General features: G+C 37.2%; 1 protein-coding gene across 2 annotated transcripts; it reads left to right on the top strand.

The window, feature by feature from the left end:
* Window positions 1–726: 726 nt before the first annotated feature.
* UBLCP1 (ubiquitin like domain containing CTD phosphatase 1) lies at window positions 727–21,962 on the top strand. 2 transcript variants are annotated; one of them, XM_037152246.2, is made up of 11 exons: window positions 727–1,003; window positions 3,033–3,230; window positions 4,014–4,105; window positions 4,498–4,583; window positions 4,669–4,784; window positions 6,008–6,106; window positions 9,437–9,474; window positions 9,982–10,080; window positions 15,928–16,044; window positions 19,275–19,402; window positions 20,889–21,962. In XM_037152246.2, the coding sequence occupies exons 2-11, from the start codon at window positions 3,077–3,079 to the stop codon at window positions 20,914–20,916; spliced, it is 957 nt and encodes a 318-aa protein (XP_037008141.1). In that variant the 5' UTR covers window positions 727–1,003; window positions 3,033–3,076; the 3' UTR covers window positions 20,917–21,962. The 2 variants fall into 2 exon arrangements, with proteins under 2 accessions (XP_037008141.1, XP_053521895.1); XM_053665920.1 differs by lacking the exons at window positions 727–1,003; window positions 4,014–4,105 and having other exon boundaries at window positions 3,049–3,230.
* The last annotated feature ends 1,186 nt before the right edge of the window (window positions 21,963–23,148 follow it).

Raw genomic sequence — 23,148 nt, 5'->3', positions numbered from 1 at the left:
TACGTTGCTTTCAAACAGAAGGGAAAACACAGCTTGTTCAAGGGCTGGTGCATGTTTGGGGGCAATATTATTGTAGTGTCTTCCTTTTCAAAAGCTAGGTTTTGTTTGGCGCCATATACAACAATTAGCTTGTCCTCCCCCCATATTCTGGCCGACAGCAAGTGATGCACGTTGGGAGTTGGCTGCATGAACCAGGTAGAGAATGCTCTGAACTTCCATTAAAGTCTGAAATTCTTTCGTCAGGGTTTGTAAATTGGTTTTCCTCTTAGAGCGAAGATGGAATGGAGGCGGGGATGGGCGGGTGGAGAATTTGGTACAATGCTATTAAAATCTTCAGTGCAGCTCTTACATTGAGACTTACTTCCTTGATTTTCTGAGTCCCTTAGACCTGCTCCTTTCTTTTCCTAACAATCCTGTTTCCCCCGTGGACTGGGTAAAATAGGTAGAATCCTAAACCGAAGTTACGAATGTTGGTAACCCCTGGTGCCAAGAAAATATCTCAAGTCTTCGGTCCTCAAAGGTCCGCTTTCAGACCTCACTTGGAACGTGGACAAAGCCGAGTCCTCCTCCCGAGTTTCCTGAAGATGTCGGCACCCCTGGGGCAGCCAGCGTACCACCTCCAACCCACTTCACAGCCCGCAAAACCACAGACGTCACATCCCCAAAACACCCTCAGAGCGCGGACCCTCCTGACTGGCGCATGCGCACAACAGGCGAGGGCCAGCGGCCATCCAGGGGGTCGTAGGCTTCCGCACAGTGGTCACAGTCTTGGTAACGAGTGGCTCCCTGGTCGCTACGAGGAAATCCCTGGTATCAGCCATCACGTATTACTACCCAAAGAAAAACAAAGGGAAGCAGCCGTGCTGTGTCCAGCACGTTTCCGTTTGGAACCCCAACTTCCGGTTCGTCGGCCGGTTCCCAACACTGCCTTTCACTTCCGGTGACTTTCGTTCTACTGCGGCCGATTCCTGCGTCTGCTACCGCTGGTTCCGCAGTACTCCAGGTGAGGGGACTGGGAGTACCCCGGCGTCCTGCCCGCGGAGTCACCGTTGGACCGGGAGGCAGCTGCTTTGCTGCTCTCTGGGCCTCCACTGCCGCCGGCCGTGGCGGGCTGGGGGCTGCTTGTGCGCGCCCCGGGGCGCCTCTGCCCTGGGCTGCTGCCCAGGCCCTCGGCCTTGGCCTGCGAGTAGCAGGGGCAGCTGCCCTCCCATCCGGACCCCCTCGCCTAATAGAGCTTTCGTGCGACCCAGTGGGCTTTTTATGTCCCCAAACTTCATTCTCCCTTTGGGGTGTGAGCATCTCTGCCCCTCGTTTTCCGGATTGACACCCGGTCCACTTGGATTTTGGGGCTTCTATTGCACCTGCTTTCTAAGCTGCTCCATTGCAGCCCCTTCCCTCAGCGCTCGCCTCTGCACTGCCCCAGTTGCCGCCGTGGTGCTGTCCTGGGTGGGAATTGACAGTGGTACCTCACATACCTTTTGCAAGGCTTGTTGAAAAGTTAACCCCCCTCCCCTCGATTCCCAAGAGGTTAACTTTTGCTGCTGTTATTTTCAAATTTTCGCCTTTGCAATATACTTTTTAGTCATGTAGTCTTATGCAAATTGTTTTACTTGAGTTTTCTCATCTAATAATATTAGATGTACAATAATATTAAAACTATTTAAATTTGATTCAGAAGGTCCATTTTTTTTTTTTACTGAGGATTGTAACATTTGTTAGAGCAGGTTCTGTCCAAAATGAAACACATTGCTCTGAAGTGACACACTTTAAATTTTTAGTAGAGCAGGTTGTAAACATGTGAGAGGAAATATCGGTGGATTTGTGGTGCTCTTCTTTTAATGGGCATGTTGAAGACACCTGCCACCCTAAGTTCAAATTATTTTTTTAAGATTCAGAATTTGCTGCCTTTCTTGCAGTTGGTTGTAGCACATGAAGAGGACAAAGGTTTCAATAAATAAGTGACAGCATTTGTAAATACCAAAACTTTGAAATTAGAAAATTCATTTCTCCAGTCTATAGGGGGAAAAAACTTAAGAAATCTGTTAGAAAGCTTTATGGAGGAGGAGACCTATATGCTCTTGTTGGTGAGAACTATTCACAACTGTTTATGATGTGCCTGTGGGTTTTGTATTTATTGATCTTTGATGTCTGCAGGTCCAGTTCAAGAGAGAAGGTGTTGGGGGAAAAAACATGAAATTTAGTCACGACCTGTTCTGTTACCAGTTATATGCCCATGAACAGATGATATAACTTGTCTGAATGCCTGTTTCCTTAGTTATAAAAGTGGGACAGTTCTTACCAACAAGCTTGCTAATTGAGATTATCTCCACAAAAAAACTGTCTAGTGTATAAATATGAAACAAGTAATGGTCATTTACTGTTTATTTAACACAGTGCCTGGAATACGTCAGTTTTTAAAAATTTAATTTTACCAATACTTATATAATGCTTCTTACCATATGCCAGCTCCTGTGAGTTATAAATACAAACTAATTTAATCTTCCTAAGAACCCTGAGATACAGCTTGTATTGTCATCCCTGTTTTGCAGATGAGCAAATTTAGGCACTAAGACTCAAGTCACTTTCCAAAGTCAAGATATCTAATAAGTGGGAGAGCTGGGGCCTGAATTCAGATAATTTGACTAGCGTTTGTGCTCTTAATGACTCATTTCACCAGCTCTCAAATGTGAAATGAACAGTGGTCCATCATGGAGAAACTTGTCTGTAGCATAAACCTGATCAAACAGAGAGGGAGGGATAGATAGCTAATTATTGCAGCTTTTCAGGTGAACTGAGAGAATCTGATAGAATATCAGGAAGCAGTGATTCTAAGCCAAAAATTGAGAAGGTAGAGGCATTTTAACCTTGAGTCCTACCAACTTTTGGTATTCGGGTAACATTATTGTAAGAAAAACCAGTTTCTCTACCATCAGGATGTAAAATAGAACTCAAAACTGTACAGCTTGTAAAACTTACACGTTTGGATACATCTTTAAGATATTTTCACTTATTTGTATATGCCTTCCTCCTAGGTATTTTTTTCTGAACAAGATCTGCCTCAACATATGTTTCAAGGATGGCTCTCCCTATCATCGTAAAATGGGGTGGACAGGAATATTCAGTGACCACACTTTCAGAAGATGATACTGTGCTGGATCTCAAACAGTTTCTCAGGACTCTTACAGGAGTGCTACCAGAACGACAGAAATTACTTGGACTTAAAGTTAAAGGTAGTTCTCTCCTCATGTCAGATTTTTTTACGTTGATACAAATTTTTATATTAGCTATTATCTATTCTCTTTAATATGTCTTTCTCTTTGGAGATGTCTCTGAAGTTTCTTTGATAGAGCTATTTCTAAAATTGTTTTATTATATAAGAAAAAATATTAAATGTTACTTGAAAATACCACCAAGATTAAGATTATTTTTGATGCCTCTTATAGTTGGCACGGAAGTCCCAGGTAGAACAATGTAAGTTTTGGCATCTGCCTTTTCATTATAGCTTGTGCCTTGTACTCTCTCCAAATTATCTTTTCTGACTTGAAAGAGTCATTAGATGATTTAAAATGATGATTAGCAGTTATAGGCAGTGTTTATATGCAGTCTAAAAGGGACTTTCATGGTGTCTGTGTTTGTCATATTATTGAAAGGTGTGTTTTGAGTAGCATTAAATCTACAATGATCTTAGGTGCGCAGTTTTCAAGACTTTTTGGAAAACAATTATCTTCATCTGGAACAACAAAATAAACCATGAATTTACTTTGTTTCATGAGTTGAATAAGCAAGTGTGTTCTTTAAGATGGAGTTGGGGAAAAATCAAACTTTTTATTAGTTGGTACTTCTTAGTGTGTTAGAAATTCCTAATTCAGCAATATCAGTTTGTTAATTTACAGGGAAAAAAACCCTGCTGAGGGATCTGTTCCAAACTTTTTAATGTTAGGGTTTTGTATAATGGGATAGTGAAACTAGCACCTGAACTTTAGTGAGAAAACAGTCATTTGCTTGTATTGTAGGCAAACCTGCAGAAAATGATGTTAAGCTTGGAGCTCTCAAACTGAAACCAAATACTAAAATCATGATGATGGGAACTCGTGAGGAGAGCTTGGTAAATGTTTACTTTTGTTACCATTTGTCCCTTTGAAGATATGATTTCCATTACACTTCTGTACCATAGTTTTAATTGTGGTAAAATTATCAGTTTAGAAGTCAATGAAAAAATAAAATCTACACAGTGATTGTGGTATTAACTCAGCAGGAAACAAACACTGGGGAACTTGTTACTAAGTGGCCGCTGTAAGTATAGTAGTGCAAATGGTCAAATTGAATATGGCAAATTTGCCTAGTAAATGAATATAGCAGATTATGAAATGTGAAACTTTTCCCATGGTGTGTGCTTAAAAAACTTTTATACTCAGTCTCTCATTTGCTTTTTTTACTATGAATGTATTTGTTATGTTAAAGATAACGTAGTAAAACAAGACATTTTCATCTTCATAGGAAGACGTCTTAGGTCCGCCTCCAGACAACGATGATGTTGTCAATGACTTTGATATTGAAGATGAAGTGGTTGAAGTAGAAAATAGGTAAGTGCTTTTCACTACCAAAGCAAATTGGTTGTTGTAATGTGAGAAAAAGTGAATGCTGCATCTGATTTTATTTTTTCATTAGGGAAGAAAACCTCCTGAAAATTTCTCGCAGAGTAAAAGAGTACAAAGTGGAAATTTTGAATCCACCCAGGGAAGGGAAAAAGCTTTTGGTACTAGATGTTGATTATACATTATTTGGTAAGTCAGCTAAAATTGTGCTTTATCTTTTGTTATCCTTTTGTTTGTTTATGTTTTCCTTGCATTATGAAATATTTGAAAGCTTTTCCTATTATTCCAAAAGTAAATCATTGATTGTAGAGCACACATACAAGAATAAAAAGAAGTCATCTGTAATCCCAAGACTCAAAGTGACCACTCTAATATTCTTGTATATCTTTTCTTTTACTTCTTAAATTTTTTATTTATGGATTTTAGAGAGAGACTGTAAGGGAGGAGGGCGGAGAGAGAGAAAGAGAAATGTTGATTTATTGTCCCTTTTATATATACATTCATCAGCTGATTCTTGTGTGTGCCCTGACTGGGGATCAGACCCTCAGCCTTGGCTTATCAGGATGATGCTGTAACCAATTGAGCTACCCGGTGACCTATTTTTGTGTATTTTCAAGGGTGTGTTTGTATGTATACCTTTATTACTTTTGCTTAATGATATACTGAACATCTTACTCATTTAATATTATTCATTGTGGATTAAATATCTATATTGTTTAATCACACCGAATTCTAGTTTATGGGTGTGTCATAATTTAACCAAGTCCTTCCCTGTTGATTTACATTTGAATTTTAATGTGGGTTATTTACACATCATTTTTGATATTTCATTTCTGGTTTTCTGTTGTATTATGTTCAGGGCAGATTCTTGAATTTAAAATCTCTCATGTTCAACAGAGAAAGATGTTCATTACATCCTCTGATATTGTCAATAAATGATCAGTTGACTTACCTCTAATTCTACTTAATCTTTGAGTACATGTTGTAAGTGAGTGTACGCTTATTTTAAAATTTGATTATAAGTTAATTGGACCTCTCGTTTTGGTGAAATGTGATTGTATCTGGAAGGTGAATGGCTAAAAGTGAGTGTAAGTTGCCCTAGTTTGTTTTTCAAACTGTAAAGTAGCATCTACACTTTAAAGATTAGATGACAAAAACAATTTACACTTCACTGTGTAAGCCTGAATTCTCTTTTCTGCTCTTCACAAATTGAATGGAGCCAATCAATTAAAATTGGATCCCAAGGGTATTAAATTTTGTGCTTTGAAGACATCTTTGTCAGCCAATGTATGTAGTTTATTCGTAAGTAGCTTACATTTGAGTGTTTGTATTACATTTCCTATGCTTAATTGACATTAGGTACTTGTCCACTATAATGAACTAATACTCATCTATGACTGATTTCCTTTTAGACCATAGGTCTTGTGCAGAGACCGGGGTAGAATTAATGCGGCCATATCTTCATGAATTCCTAACATCTGCATATGAGGATTATGACATTGTTATTTGGTGTAAGCTATATACACATTTTTTTTGTTTAGATTTTCATGGAAATAAGGTTGTTCCTTATGTTATTCTGCCTTAATAAAATGTCACTTAAAATGACCTACTTTTAAATATGAGACAGTTTTCATTCATTTTAGCAAATTTTTGATAATCATGTTTGACTTTCTTGTATCATAATATAAGCTTGTACATATGGTTGCCAAATACCACTGAAATAGTTAAATATGGGAAGAGAGTAGACTATGGTTTGAGAGTAAAATGTCCTCATTTTTATAAGACCCCTCCCCACCTGGGTTAGGAACCTTTCTAATCTTTACTGTAGAATCTTTGGTGCTTCAGTATATTAGGATATTGTTGCTTTCTTCTTTCTTTCTCACTCTGCTTTCAAAACACTTGGAGAAAGTTACATATTTTTAAAAATCAGAGTAATGTGGTTCTTCAGAAATAAAGAGAGGCAGTGTGATACTGCATAAGGAAAGGTAATGAATGGACTAAAGTAGTCTAACTCAAACTGTGGTCTCTGGATTATTCCAGGGACGTACAGGTCTGTGATAAGATAAAGGTAATGAATTGGCTCCAAAAAGTCAATTTACTATGTTGCTGAGCATACCGTTTAGTTTAAATGGCAATTTTTTTTTTGTGGTAAGACTTTCTTGAAAAGGGAAGCAAAATTTTGAAATCACTGGTATTAAAATTTAATCCTCAGTTTATCTGACCTCCTGTTCTCAAGTTACTAGACTAAATAAACCTAATAGATATTACAAAATAAAATGTTTAAAATGGGAAAACTCGAAAACTCCTTTTTCGAGTTCAATTTTTTCAAGTGTGTATTTTTTAAAAGATTATATTTATTGACCTTTAGAGGGGAAGGGAAGGAGAGAGGGAGAGAAATATCAATGTGTGGTTGCCTCTCGTGCGTCCCCTACTGGGAACTGGCCTGCAACCCAGGCATGTGCCCTGACTGGGAATCGAACCATGATCCTTTGGTTCTCAAACCCATGCTCAATCCACTGAGCTACACCAGCCAGGGCTAAACAGTTTTTTTTTATTGATTCTAGAAATAAGGAAAGGAAGGGAGAAAGAGAGGGAAAGAATCATTGGTTTGAGAGAAAAACATCAGTTGGTTGCCTCTTAAACACACCCCGATCGGGGACCAAACCCACAACCCAAGCATGTACCCCAACTGGGAATCAAACACATGACCTTTTGGTTTGTGGAACAATGCCCAGCCAACTGAGGCACAATGGCCAGGGCTAAGTGTACTGGATTTTTTATGAAAGGCCACATGGTTGTATTGTAGTCTATAAATTTTCTTTGTATTTTTCCTTGTAATCAGAGTTATGTCTGTTGTTTCGTGATAATATGAGTTCACAGTCACTAAGATTAATGACTTTAATACATAATTTTCTGCCCTGGCCACTGTGGCCCAGTTAGTTGGAACGTCATCTGGTAAATCCAAAGTTTGCAGATTGGATTCCCTAGGGCACATACCTAGGTTGCGGGTTTGGCCTTAGGACACATGCGAGAGGCAGCTCTCACATCAGTTTCTCTCCCTCTCCCTCCCTCCCTTTCCCTCTTTCTAAAATCTATAAATATGCCCTGGGTGAGGATTAAAAGAACAGTAATAAAATAAAGAATAAATACTTAATTTTTTGGCTTATAAGACACAGAAGAAAGCTTCCTGTGACACAGATTTTTATTCAGTAACTCTGATATCTGAGATGACATTTGAGAAAAAAATTTATACTCTACATTATTAAGATAAACTTAAAAAATTAGAGAACTTTATAATAATATGTTTAAAATGTTATTTTTATAAATTATGATATTTCATGGTTATATGTTGAAAGGGCACCTCAAAGCTAAATAAAGTAGGGTTTTAATTCTGGCTCTGTTTTGACTATGTGATCCTGGGCAGGTTAGTTAATCTGTCTGCACCTTAGCTTGTTCATCTGAGAAATGAAGATAAATAAACCTATATTACAGGGTAGTTGTAAGAATGAAAATACCAGTATAGCACCTAATACTGTGTCTGGCATGTAATAGTTACTTAATAATTAGAAACCTATTTTGTTATCTGTAAATCTTTTTGGTTTTCATCTAAAAAACATAAACACAAAAATATATACTGAATTTAAAAATTGTTTTTCATCTCAAGATTGTTGTCATTGTAGATGCATCATTCTCTAAACTGTTAGGTTAGCTGGCCAGTTTTGCATGGGAGGCGATTCCTCTGGTGGTTGTGTGTGTGTGCTTGAGAAGGCAGGTACCTTTACTGCTCTTTAAAAATACACCTACAGCCCTGGCTGGTGTGGCTCAGTGGATTGAGTGCCAGTCTGCGAACCAGAGGGTCACCGGTTCAATTTCCAATCAGGGCATATATATGCCTGATGATGTTTCTCTCCCTTCCTTCCCCTCTCTCTAAAAATAAATAAAATCTTTTTAAAAATACACATTTAAAAAAATTGAACTCCTTTTTCCCATTTTAAACATTTTACTTTGTAATACCTATTTGTAATTTGTAGTCTAGTAACTTGAGAACAGGAGGTCGGACAAAGCTGAGGGTTAAATTTTAGTATCAGCAATTTCAAAACTCTTTGGTGTCTGATAATGAGCAGATACACAACATGCATTAGTTCATGAATGTAGTTGTCTCAGACCCTCTGTTAAAAGCTGCTACACTCAATGAACACTGAGCTTGCTGAGCTTAGCAGAATTCATGGAGCCTAGCTAATCTTTAACAGTAACTCTCTACACAATATTTATGTCTTTTTTTAAATTGATTTTTAGATAGAAGGCGGGGATGAGGGGGAAACATCAATTTGTTCTTATTTATCCATGATTGGTTGCTTTTTGTATGTGCCCGGACCTGAGATCGAACTTGCAACATTGGTGTATCAGGAAGATACTGTAACCAACTGGACTACTTGGCCAGGGTTCAACACAGTATTAATCTGCTTATATTGACATATATATTTGTGCATTGGCTGGATAGAAGAATATGGGAATCCAGAGACCCTAACTTTAAGTTTAGAACTGATACAGAATAGTACTACAGCTGTTTTAGATAATTTAGGTGTTTATTTATAAATTTCCTAAATTCAGAGTGTTTTGAGCATTTGTTACTATTTTTTAGATACAAGTTGTTTAAACTTTGTCTTGAAAACATGCTAAAATAAATTTACTTTTATAAATACTTAAAATTACCATACATGTATAATTTACTGAATTTTTAGTCAGTCTTGCTTAGAAAACTTATTATATATACAGAAGAAAGGTTTTTTAAATGAAATTCAAGCTATTCATGTCTTGTATTATCATTCCTCATGATTTAGCTGCCACAAATATGAAGTGGATTGAAGCTAAAATGAAAGTAAGTGTTAGAAAATAATCCATTTATGAATGCTTTGAAACTGCATTTGTCTTTTTAAAAGTTCTTAATTGAATTACTTTTATTCTCATCGGAGGGCATTCAGTGGACAGTGTCAGGAGGTAGAGGCCTGTGTGAAGTCCAACGGGCGGGAGGGGTTGAGCACCACGCCTTTTTCAGGAAGAAGCACAGCAGAGCTCCTGGTTCTCCTTCCTCTCCTTTCACTGTAGTGCCTTCCTTTCCATTGTTCTGCTGTTTGATACTTGAAGGAGTGGTGCTCTTTTGAAATAGTGAATGGGGAAGTAATGTTTACTTTATTTTCATTGGTAATGACTTGACTCAGCCACTTATTGACTCAGCTAAGTGCAACTAAAATACTGGCCAGTTAAGTAAGAAGTGGTGGCCAGGGGATAGAAAGTTGGCATTCTGGGAAATTATAGCTGGAATTTTCAGAAAGCCTGGATTTTCCACATTATTATATTTTAACCACATGAATATTTGTATTTATAGGAGCTGGGAGTGAGTACAAATGCAAATTATAAGATTACCTTCATGTTGGACAGTGCTGCTATGATAACAGTGCACACACCACGGAGAGGATTAATAGATGTAAGAAGTCACTTTCCTTTGATTTAACAAGTTGTCTGTTTTCCAGTGTACTTTTGTATTTATGTTGATGGAATAAACTATAGAGTTTAGAACTACATCTGAGTGGTCAGCAGAGTATCTGAGTTTTGACATGGGAAGATGAATTTAAGGTTAGTAGACTTTATTTTTTTTACATTTGAATTTTAATTATAAAATTAAGGGTCTTGATGTAGGAAAGGTCAAGAAAGGTGATGGATAATTGTCCCATGATGATGACAGCACAGGGTTGCTGAAGACAGAGTAGTAGATGAGAAAAAATACTGACTGTCCTCAAGGGAGATACTGGAAACAAACCAAAACATGCTTGTCCTGCCCTATGTGAAACTGATAAGTAAAAAAAAACATGTCATGCTGCATGCATTTTGGGGTGATGTGTGTGAAGCCCCTGAGAAGAGCAACAAGAGCCATCAGAGAAACGGACTGGGCTAAAAATATTAGGGTTCTTCACTTTATTTACTTGTCAAGTCAGTCATATTATTGAACTCCTGCCATCTGCAAGTTCTTGTGATAGGCACTATCACAGGGAATAAAGAGAGGAAGAAACATGGTCCGTGCCTTTTGGAAACACAGACTGATAGGAATTGGGGAGAACCTAGCATGCTGGGAAAGCTTAGGGGGAGGCAGTACTAAAATTGTCAAAATCATGAATAAGAAGATTTAAGTGCATGGGGATTTGTTTAGTAAAGGAAAATATACTATATATATCAAAGGGGAAATATAATTATTACTTAGTGAATAATAAATTTATAAATGAGATGGTACATTTACAAAATCTAAATGGTAAAAAGTTTGGGACATGTTAAACTTAGTAGTGTTTATAATAATGACAAATCAGGAGTAAAAATTCTCACTATACTGACAAGAGGAAATTGGAATGTAAATTTGCGTTTATATAATGGGATACAGCTAAATCATATGATGCAGAAAGTAGTTCTTAACCTTTGTTTGGTTCAGGTTCCCCATTAGCTTAACTGTGGCTGCTGCTGTTTATAAAAAAGGCTGAAGGTAAATAATGTTATCAGAGTATCTAGTTGTTATCTTTGGTACTGACTGGATTATAAATAATGGCAAATTTTCTTTTGAGCTTTTAGGTGTTTTTGATTTTTTTCTACAGTTGACAATTCTACTTCTCTAATTAAGAAAAAGTAGTCCATGTTTGGAGAACAACTGGTACTTGACCTAAACACAAAATGACAACACTATTTAGGATGATGTAGGTTTCCTAACCCTAGGTGTCATAAAGCTCGTCACATTTCTTGAGACCTTGTTGGCCAAGAAAACCAAGAATCTGGCTTCTATGTCAGCTCCTGTATATTTGTCTTTAAGTATTTGAGGGTTTTGTTTCAGTGGTAAACAAGTAGTACAAATAAACTCAGGCAAATACAATTTTAGTAAAATTAAAATATTTCAATAACATTTTTGTCATACATAGAGCACAAAGAAGAAAATAGGCTTTCTTCACATTAAAATAAATTATAGAAGGAGAAAAAGAAAACATTTTTTAAAAAGACTTTATTTATTTTTAGAGAGGGAGGGAGGCAGAAACAGAGGGAGAGAAACATCAGTGGTGGCTGCCTCTCACCTGGCGCCCACTGGGGACCTGGTCTGTAACCCAGGCATGTGCCCTGACTGGGAATTGAACTGGCACCCTTTGATTTGCAGCCTGTGCCCAATCCACTGAGCTACATCAGCTAGGGCAAGATAACATTTTTAAATGACAGCCCTTGGCACCATTTACTTATTATCATTTAATCTCATATAATTAGTATTACCATATGCATCATATTATAAATGAGACTCTTAATCAAAATGTCCTTTTGCCACTAAAAATTAGTTTATTTAAAAAACTTTCTTCTAAATGTGTAAAATACATTCACATTCAAAATAAAGTACATAATGAGAAGTCTTCCTCCCACTTGGGCCCTCTAGCCACTTAATTCTACTTCCCACAGGAAATCAGTTTTATTTCTTATGTGGTCTTATAGACCTTGTGCAAGCACCAACAGATATGAATGTATAAAGGAATTAATTTTTTTGAAGGCTCATTTTAAGTATTCAGAAATAAAAACAAGAACTCAACAAATTGTGGTGTTTTGAAGTTAAGCAATCCAATGCCCTAGAAATTATGCACCTGTGCCACTGAATTAAAAACAAAATCAATTTTCTGTAATATTTGAGTTCTGTATTAAAATATTTGAATATTTAAATTATGTATTAAAAGGGCCAGGTACATTGTCCATCACTAAGGTTCTTCGTTTTTTTTGTTTTTGTTTTTTTTAAGATTTTTTATTTACTTATCTTTAGAGGGGAAGGGAAAGAGAGAGGGAGAGAAACATCAATGTATGGTTGCCCTTCATGCATCCCCTGCTGGGAACTGGCCTGCAGGGAACCAACCTGCAACTCAGGCATGTGCCCTGACTGGGAATCGAACCGCGATTGTCTGGTTCGCAGGCCCGCACTCAGTCCACTGAGCTCCACCAGTCAGGGCCTGTTTTTGTTTTTTAATATTTTATTTATTTTTAGTGAGAGGGGAGGGGAAGGAGAAAGAGTGGGAGAGAAACATCAGTGTGTGGTTGCCTCTCATGTATCCCCTGCTGGGGAACTGGCCTGCAACCCAGGCATGTGCCCTGACTGGGAATTGAACCGTGATCCTCTGGTTCACAGGCTTGCGCTCAATCTACTGAGCTACTTTAAAAACAGACTCATGTGACCTTCGGACTCTAAGGGGAGTAGTATTTGCCCAGGAAGTTATATGACTGCTCAACAGACATCTATACAATTATAGAGAATTTTTTAAATATGTTTTATTAATCATGCTATTATAGTTGTCCCATTCCCCCCTTCATTCCCCTTCACCCTTTACACCCTCTCTCACCCACATTCCTCCCCCTTAGTTTGTGTCCATTTGTCTTAAGTTCTTTAGCTTCTACATTCCCATACTTTTCTCACCCTCCTCCTGTCTATTTTCTACCTACCATCTATGCTACTTACTCTCTTTACCTTTTCCCCCTTCTCCTCCTCCCACTCCCCTGTTGCTAACCCTCCATGTGATCTCCATTTTTGTGGCTTTGCCCCTGTTCTAGCCACCTGCTTAGTTTGCTTTTGTTTTAGGTGTGGTTGTTAATAACTGTGAGTTTGCTGTCCTTTCACTGTTCATCTTTTTTTATCTTCTTTTTCTTAGATAAGTCCCTTTAACATTTCATATAATAAGGGCTTGGAGATGATGAACTCTTTGAACTTGACCTTATCTGAGAAGCACTTTATCTGCCCTTCCATTCTAAATGAACACTTTTCTGGATAGAGCAATCTTGGATGTAGGTCCTTGCCTTGCATGACTTGGAATACTTCTTTCCAGCCCCTTCTTGCCTGCAAGGTCTCTTTTGAGCAATCAGCTCACAGTCTGATGGGAAGTCCCTTGTATATGACTATCCCCTTATCTCTTGCTGCTTCTAGGATTCTCTCCTTCATTTTAATCTTGGCTAATGTAATTATGATGTGCCTTGGTGTGTTCCTCCTTGGGTCCACCTTCTTTGGGATTCTCTGAGCTTCTTGGATTTCCTGGAAGTCTATTTCCTTTGCCAGATTGGGGGAGTTCTCCTTTATTATTTGTTCAAGTAAGTTTTCCACTTGTTGCTCTTCCTCTTCCCCTTCTGGTACCCCTATAATTCAGATGTTGGAACGTTTAAAGATGTCCTTGGAGGTACCTAAGCCTCTCCTCATTTTTTTGAATTCTTGTTTCTTCCTTCTTTTCTGTTTGGTTGTTTCTTTCTTCCTTCTGGTCCACTCCATTTATTTGAGTCCCAGTTTCCTTCCCATCACTATTGGTTCCCTGTGCATTTCCCTTCATTTCACTTAGTGTAGCCTTCATTTTTTCATCTAATTTGCAACCAAATTCAATCAATTCTGTGAGCATCCTGATCACCAGAGCTTTGAACTGCACATCTGATAGGTTGGCTATCTCTTTGTGGCTTAGTTGTATTTACTGTGGAGCTTTGATCTGTTTTTCCATTTGGGCCTTTTTTTTTTTTTTTGGTCTTGTAGTGCCTGTTATGTATGAGGGGCAGAGCCCTAGGTGTTCACCAGGGCAGGTCAACCCAGTTGCTGGGTTGTGACGCAGTAGGTGGGGGTGGGGTCAGAGAGGGAACAATGGCGCTTGCTCTGGTCTCTGTAGAATTTCAGTCCCTTCTTCCTCTTCCCTCAACCACACTAGGCCTTTCTGGTGCTGGTTCCCCAGGTGGGTGGGCATGTGTACATCCTGGGACCCCGTGGGACTCTCCAATACACTCTCCTGTGAGGCTGGGAGTCTTTCCCTGTGCTGAGACTCTGGGTTGTGCAGTCTCTTTTGCTCCCCAGTTTTGCCTGCTTTATCTGCGCCTGGTTATCTGTGCCTGGTTTATCTTCATCTGATTTATGTGGGACCGCCCGGTCAGCCACCTTGCTTGCAGTGCCTTGCTTCCCAATCACCACCTCCCTGGGTCTCCCTGTTGCCACTCTGTGCCCGGAGTCTGCTAGCCGCCATCTGCGTGCCCAGGGTCTGCCCGCTGCCATCATGTGCACTCAGTGTGCCTTGTGCATTCGATGCCACTGCTCTTTGTGCCGTGACCTCCTCTGCTCGGCCACCTGACTCCGCCCTGCCGACAGGTCTGGATGAATGTATCTATTTTAACTCCTTGGTTGTCTGACTTCCATACAGTTCAATTTTCTGTCAGTACTGGTTATTTTGTTTCTGAATTGCTGTCCTTATTTTGGTTGTGGGAGGAGGCAGTGTGTCTACCTGTGCCTTCATCTTGGCTGGGAGTCTGAGAATTTTTTTTTTTTTAAGATTTTATTTATTTGCCCTGGCTGGTGTAGCTCAGTGGATTGAGCGCGGGCCTGTGAACCAGACAATCGAGGTTCGATTCCCAGTCAGGGCACATGCCTGGGTTGCAGGCCGGTTCCCCGCAGGCCAGTTCCCAGCAGGGGACATGCAAAAGGCAACCATACATTGATGTTTCTCTCCCTCTCTCCTTCCCTTCCCCTTTAAAGATAAATAAATAAAATCTAAAAAAAAAAAAAAAAAGATTTTATTTATTTATTTTTAGAGAGGAAGGGAAGGAAAGGAGGAGAGAAATATCAATGTATGGTTGCCTCTCGTGAGTCCCCTGCTGGGAACTGGCCTGCAACCCAGGCATGTGCCCTGACTGGGAATCGAACCTCAATTGTATGGTTCGCAGGCCCCTGCTCAATCCACTGAGCTACACCAGCCAGGGCCTGAGAATTTTTAAATTAAATAATTACTGATAGACTCATAGATGAAGAGCAGACGACAGCCAGTGGCAGGTTGGAGAGACTGAGCAAAAAGGAAATAGGACTCATGGACGTGGACAACAGTGTGGTGATTGCTGGGGGGAGAGGGATGTAAGGGGACTAAATGGTAATGGGGTAAAAAAGAATTTTAGATTATTTGATTAAAAAATGAGAGCTAAAAATAAAAAGAAATTAATTATAAAATCATTGCATAATAAAAAATTAATAATTACACTTCCTTTGACCCCAAATCTTCATGTTGAAATTATGGAAAAGTCTTATCATGTGATTTAGTTCAGTTAGACATGAATGTATTTTTTTGGAAATAAACATTTCTAGCTACATTTTGCTTTAAAGTGCATTACATCTCATTTCTGGTCCGTTCACACAGCCAGCTGTCCCTGTCTTACAGAGAAGAGAGACATACTGCGTAGTTCTGCAGGGCATTCTGCATTATTTCTGCTTTTAAGAAAGGGTGAACCATTGATACAATTCGAGTTAAATCTAAACTTTTATTCTAAGGTAAAGCCGCTTGGTGTTATATGGGGAAAGTTTTCAGAGTTTTACAGCAAAAAGAACACCATTATGTTTGATGACATAGGAAGAAATTTTCTAATGAACCCACAAAATGGACTAAAGGTAAGACATAATTTTACTTGCTTTGCTTATGTAACCTAGAATACGTGGTAGAACTTCAACATTGTTGAGTTTCATAAATTTTTGAAACTATTATATTCTTGTGGTTGCACAAGAAAAGCTTAAATATTTAGAAAAGTTTGTATAAAATTGAACACTCTGTCTTTGGTTAGTTAACTCATTCAGGTATTTTAGTTTTAACTAGCTTTCTCCTATCCCTGGCTCTGCCTCTGGCAACCACCAGTCTATTTTCTCTGGATCTATGAACTAGCTTGGTGGTTTATTTTTATTTTATTTTAATTTTCTTATTCCACATATAAGTGAGACAAGGAATGACTTTTGAGAAGATCTTTAACTTTAAATATATATATACCCTGGCCAGGTGGCTCAGTTGGTTGGAATGTAGTCTCCTGCACCAAAAGGTTGAGTGCTTATTCGATCCCATGTTGGGCTTTATTTGATCCCATGTTGGATGCACCTGGTCGGTGTTTCTCTCTCACATTTTGTCTTTTTCTGAAATCAGTAGACATATCCTCGGGTGACGGTTAAATATGTATGTATGTATGTATGTGTGTGTGTGTGTAATTGGTTTCATGTCTGTTTTACAAAATCTTTATTTTCCCAGCCAACATTTAGGCCCTCCTCATCTTTGGATGCAGAGATGTAATACACGTTTCTAGGTCTTTATGTTTTTAGAGCAGAATTTAAAAAAAAATGAGAGTAGAATCTCAGTAGAATCACTGAAAGAATTCCTATAAGTACATAAGTCTCCACTTCCCAAATTCTAATTCAGGAAAGGTATTTTTAAGCAATCTACAAGAACTTCTTAAATGTCTCTTTTTGAAAACCTGTCTTAAGAAGGTAGTTATTAATGATCTGCCCACACTGACAGGGCAGTTTTGAAATTGAGAAATATTCTGAAGCACTATGTTTTGTTTTCATGGTTTCATAATGCTTTTGGTAGAAGTCTCAAAGATTTCAGAGTTCAGATAACATAAGACTGCTTATTTTAAAAATCGTTAACTTCTAGTACTGTAAGCTTGCTAATCTTAAGATTTAAAATATATAGAAGGCATTGTGAATCATGAATATTGTACTGAACTAAAAGAACTTGAGTTTTGGTCATGGATAAATCAGTTGATACTCTGAAAACTTCGTTTTTATTATCTGTACAAGGAATTGATAATATGAAAGAATTCAGATGATCTAGATATTCTTAGGTTCCTAAAAATGGTTCTTTGGTGTGTGTGACAATGGCCATATGTTGCCTGTACTGCTAGTGAGCCCTTGGATCATTTTTGAAGAATGGTATGGTAAGCAGTGACTGTACTGGAGAAATGTGGAAGTGCATTAGGTGAATAATAGATTTCTTTATTTAACTGGTCAATTGACTTTTAGACTCAGAATTGTTGTATATTCGAGGTTTGTTGTTTAATGGTGCCCAGGACCAAATGCTTTAGCAGTAAAAGTAACTCATCAGGGCCTTGGGTTGAAAATCTTATTTACCCGCCACTGGACTCTATTTTCTCTTTCAGTTTAAATTCCTTCCTGCCTTTAAACTTGGAATCACTTTGGTACATTGTACATTAATAGTTTAAAAGTTAATATGTTGCCTTTTGTTGAATGAAGGAATACATTAAAACATTACAATATACTTACTGCACTACATCATGGTACCACACCTATTTACTACCAGCTCCAGCCCTTAAGCGAGGCTCTGCCAGGCTCCGCATGTCCACTGCTGTTGTGAAACAGCACTGCCCACGCTGCCTGTTTGGAAGTGGGATCTCCTACAAGTGCTTGCTTCCGCACAGACTGACAGCTGCCTGTTTTTCATTGTTACTGTGTAAAACAACCAACCAATGACCCATTTGCATTTTCTCTGGATCACAGTAAGGCTCCATTAATACTTTACTAAATATTATTTATTCAGTCCTTACATGGGCTTTTCATTAGCATGTGAGATGTTTTTAAAATATTTTTTATAATAGAAAAATCCAAATATAAATAGAACTCCAAAGAATTGTGTAACAAGACCTCCTTGTATACATCATCCAGTTTAAACAACTTATCACTTCATGGATGAGTGTGTTTGCTCTGTACCTACCTACATTCCCCTCTGTAATATTTTGAAGCAAATTCCAGACATACCATTTTATTTAAAATTAATATAAAAATATTTTCCTATTTTTAAAGACATTTTATTTATTTTTATAGAGTGGGAAGACAGGGAGAAAAAGGGAGAGGGACATTGATGCGAGAGAGAAATACCAATTAGTTGTCTCCAGTATGTGCCCAACCAGGGATCAAACCCACAACCTAGGCTTGTGCTCTGACTGGTAATCAAACCAGTGACTTCTGCTTTGCGGATGATGCCAGCTGAGCCACACCGGTCGGGGCAAAGTTAATATAAAAATTTTGAAGGTTATCTTGAGTTATATAAAGCTATTTGAGCTAATGTATTTAAAAAAGCAAAACTTTCTATTGGAACTGTAACAAAGAAAAGTTTATTTCTAAACTAAAATTCATAGTTTAGCCAATTGTGATAAAGGTAACATATAATGCCAATCGAGATATAATATCCTTTACTGATTACAGTTCTCCACCCTGCCTGCCATCTTGACTTAAAATGAATAAAAATATATATCTACCTTAAAATTCTTATCATAAAATATACCAATTGTAAAATTTGGAAATTATGACTTTTTGTGGGAGAACTCTTGGATAATTAAGAATATTTATGCAAACTTTAATGATAGATGCTTAAGATAAAATGAAAGAGGAAACAGGTTACAAATATATATACCTTAGCTATATAAAAATTTCATAGAAATAATACTGAAGTGAAAATCATCAATATTAAAATTTATCTCCCTTGTTAGATCAAGCTTGTAGTTGGGTTAACTTTTTATGAGTGAAATTATTCAATGAGTAGGAAACAGCTGGATTGACAGAAGGGGGAAAAGTCTAAGGAGTTATGCAAAGAAAAGCCACGTAGGGTTCAAGTGCTATAAGAAAGCTGGTAAATTAGGTGGAAGAACTCTAAACTTGTACTGTAAACATTATACCATAACTGTCAGTTTATGGAACTGAGATAATATAAAATTAATTTCTAGTATTCACATCTTTGGTGATATTTTAATCATGTTAACTCTAAATAATAGAATTGTGTAGATTCGCCCTAGTTTCTGTATTGTAATGTGAAATGTTGGATAATGCTTGTTTCTGAATAGATAAGGCCTTTTATGAAAGCGCACCTAAATCGAGATAAAGACAAAGAACTTCTAAAATTAACTCAGTACCTCAAGGAAATAGCAAAATTAGATGACTTTTTGGACCTAAACCATAAATATTGGGAAAGGTAAGTGCTAATTGTTTATTTCCTTTTTCATTAATGAATGAAAAAATTGGTGACTAGTTATACACATAACTCTTAATTTTTATTTAAAATGGGTAAATCCTAAGAATATTTTCTAATCCTCTGATATCCCCCCCCCCCCGAAGTGTTTTACCTTTTGTCTTAACCTCTAATTTCTTTAGAAACCCACATCTTAAAATCTTTAGTACTTCTAACAGAGAGGGCCTGAGAGACTGGTACGTGTTTGTGATGCTACCTGTAAATTGTTTTTTGACATTAGTTAATAATAGTCACTCTTTTATTAATCATATGGGAATGTAATCTCCATTCTCATACTGTAAAATAATGTCAGCATAAAATACACTAAAAGTTTTCCTGTTAAAATTAATCTACAAATAATCTCTGTATAGCAGAAAAGTTAGACAACTTTATTCTACTAGAACAATAATTACTTTTGATTTTCCTTTCCAAAGATAAAACTATTACCATCTTGGTGTCTTCTAGCCTTTTTAAAACACATATGTACAAACTGCATATAAACATCAAGATTTTGAAGCAAGGAAAAACCTTCTGAGAAGTGGACAGGATTATTATGTACTACAAGTAATTGTTTGGAATTTGATCTTTAATTTCACTAATATAGCCACAGGAAAAAATTGTTCGTGTAGAAACGACACTTTGGCTTTTCAAATTTTACTTTTGGCTTTCATACCAGTCTGACATATAGGTTCTATTAGAGTCTTGTAATCCTATTAGGAAGGTAAGCACGGATTTTTATCTCCATCTCCACATTGTAGATGATGTAACTAAGTGATGGAGACAAATGCCACAATGCCACAAAGGGAACAAGGTTTGCATCATTGAAACTTATCCAGGTGTTATGATTTTAAGAACTCTTTTCTCACCCCATTACCACTGAATATAGTAATTTATAAATATGAGAAATAGAGATATAGAAGTTTTAATTTAGTGGTACATTTCTATAAAATATGAAGGAAAATTTGTTTGATTCATAAATTAATGTCTTTGCATCTTTGTATCTTTGCACTTTTGATCAGAGTCCCTTAGCAACTTTGACCCATTGTCTTTGTGCAAGAAAAATAAGATCTTTAAATGAAGATTGAGGGATTTGGGGGAAATTGCAGTACTAATTATTTGGAAGGCAATATAAAGTGATAAGAGTGCAGCCTCCAGGACCTTATTTTGAATCTGAGCTCGGTCACTTTCTAGCTGTATGACCTTGCTTAACCTCTTTGTTTCTGTAAAATAGGAGTAAGTTCTAATAGAAAACTCTTGATATAGCTGTTGTGAGGACTAAATGAACTTAGAATATGTAATAGAACAGAGCATGGCACATAGTCAAAAAATGGTAGTGATTATGCACAGTTATTACTCATCTTAAAGTTTTGTTACTAAAATAAACTACTTTCCTTTGTTATTGTGACTTTAGCATGATATGGCCTAGACATCTTTCTTTTATTTCTTGCAGGTATCTCTCAAAGAAGCAAGGACAGTAGTTCCAAGTTATGCTGGCAGTTATTGATACTTGAGATCCATGAACTCTTGCTTTTATGCTAGAAATCATTATAATAGTGCTGGACACTGAAGCAAATACCAGACTGCTTATACTTGGTCTTCCGGTTTTTGTAAATTTAATTTTATATTTTTTGAAGATCATAGCAATATGCTAAAAATAATCTTTTTTCCCTATATGAATAAACTGTTACTCTTGAAAAATATTTTCTCCAGCATTGAGTACAGAGCTTTTTCCTGACCCTGCCCCCCCACATAAAATAGACAAAAATGTACACTCCGCAGTGTAATTTTGTGACTTTGGAAACAAGTTATGTTTTGTGCTCCTGCTTTATTTTGTTGGTGTCTGACTAAATCTAAGACCAAACCCATCTTGAAACTACAACTTTGACTTTAAAAAAAATTTATTCTCAGTAAGGAACCTAGTTTAGTATGCTTAATATTACAAGAGGTTTTTTTTTTTTAAATTCCTTTGTCATAGGCACAATGTTCCTTCTTATTCCACTATCTACATCTCTAAATTCTGAGCTGAGTTGGTTGTATGTGTGTCAATGTTCTTTGAGAAAAAACTGGAAAATGTCGGTTGTAATACTGATGTCATTGTATGAAAGGAAATGTAAGATTGAAGTATAGAACTAAGCAACAAGAATGTTTGTTTTTGGTGGCTAAGTAGAAACATTTTTCCTAAAACCATTGTCATACAAGCAGTTAAGGACAATACATTTTAAAATGGGACATATCACTGATTCAGCACTAAAAAGCATGAACAAAAAGTTATTGTTTTGTTCTAGCTATATCTTGTCTAAGTGCAAACACTGTTTCAGTAAAAAATATCTAGCCATAAACTTAAAAAAATTACTTGCATTGCTTAAGCCTGCAGATATGTAATGTGACCACTGTTTTGTGTTGACAGTATTGCTTTGTACAGTTCTTGTATTTGAAAGGAATCTGATCCTTTCAAATGAACGTGGTGTATATTCTTACAGGACTGTTTCAGTGGTGTAAATAATAAATACCTTTTCTTAAAATACTGTTATCTGCTCTGTGTTATCCCAAATACAGTACTTGCCTTTGTTGAATCACAAAACATTAGGTCCAGGGAAGGACCTCTTTAAAAAAATTAAATGTTTGTGGTTTTAAAAGTGTGTATTTTAGCCCTGGCTGGTGTGGTTCAGTGAATTGAACACTGGCCTGTGGACGGAAAGGTCACTGGTTCAATTCCCAGTCACAGCACATGCCTGGGCTGCAGGCCAGGTCTCTGGCTGGGGGTGTGGGAGAGGCAACCAATCATTTCTCTTGTACATGGATGTTTCTCTCCCTCTCTCTCCCTCATTTCCCCTCTCTCTAAAAATAAATAAAATATTATAAAAGTATGCTATTCATGAATTCAGAATTGGTTTTAGCAACTGTTAAATTATTTAATTCTAATAAGCACCATGTTTTCACAAAGATAAACTTCTCTTTGTGACAGGTTATTAGAGTATATGGTGCAGAAGAGTTTGAGAACCCTTAATTAAAATGATTCAATTAAAGGGTTTCTTAATTATGAAACTAAATATTTAAAGATGAATAGAATATTCATTTCATCGGTACATTTCCCACTGTAAAAGGCAGTTTATGCAAAGTAGGCACAGGAAAGGCTTAATCTTTTTAAGAGAGAAAATCACAAAACTTTAAACAGATATTTTAAACAGGTATTTTCTTTAATTCTTTAAGCAGACATTGCTTAAATATAAACAAATACAAAATTTGGCAAGCCTCAGGACGAAAAACAGGATTAAAAATATTTTTGCCATTAGGTGGTGCCCGAACCAAGTATTACTAGCTGGTATGCTAAATGAAACAATTCTGAGACAACACTGTCCGCCTACCGAGCTCAGCCGTGCTTGTGTTATTAGCACATTCACAGAGTGTGGAAGTTGGGGGTTGTCTTTGCATTTCATAACTTACTGAGCACATCCTGAAGTTATATATAGTTTTCCTCGTACGTGGCACACACCATAGAGCCAAATGACTTCCTTCAGATGCATATTCTGGTGAAACGGCAGGTCGTCTTTACGAAACAGTAGTTACCCTTTATCCGGGGTTTCACTTTCTGTGCTTTCCTTACCTGCTCTCAATGGTGGTCCAAAAATACCACATGGAAAATTCCAAAGATAATGCATATTTTCTCAGCGGCCGGCCATTCGGAGCTGCGATGAAATCTCCTGAGCGCT

The sequence above is a fragment of the Artibeus jamaicensis genome, unplaced genomic scaffold, assembly GCF_021234435.1.
Source record: "Artibeus jamaicensis isolate MK-2021 breed Jamaican fruit bat unplaced genomic scaffold, CSHL_Jam_final contig_432, whole genome shotgun sequence".
Lineage (NCBI taxonomy): Eukaryota > Metazoa > Chordata > Mammalia > Chiroptera > Phyllostomidae > Artibeus > Artibeus jamaicensis.
This window is presented reverse-complemented; position numbering and strand designations above follow the sequence as displayed.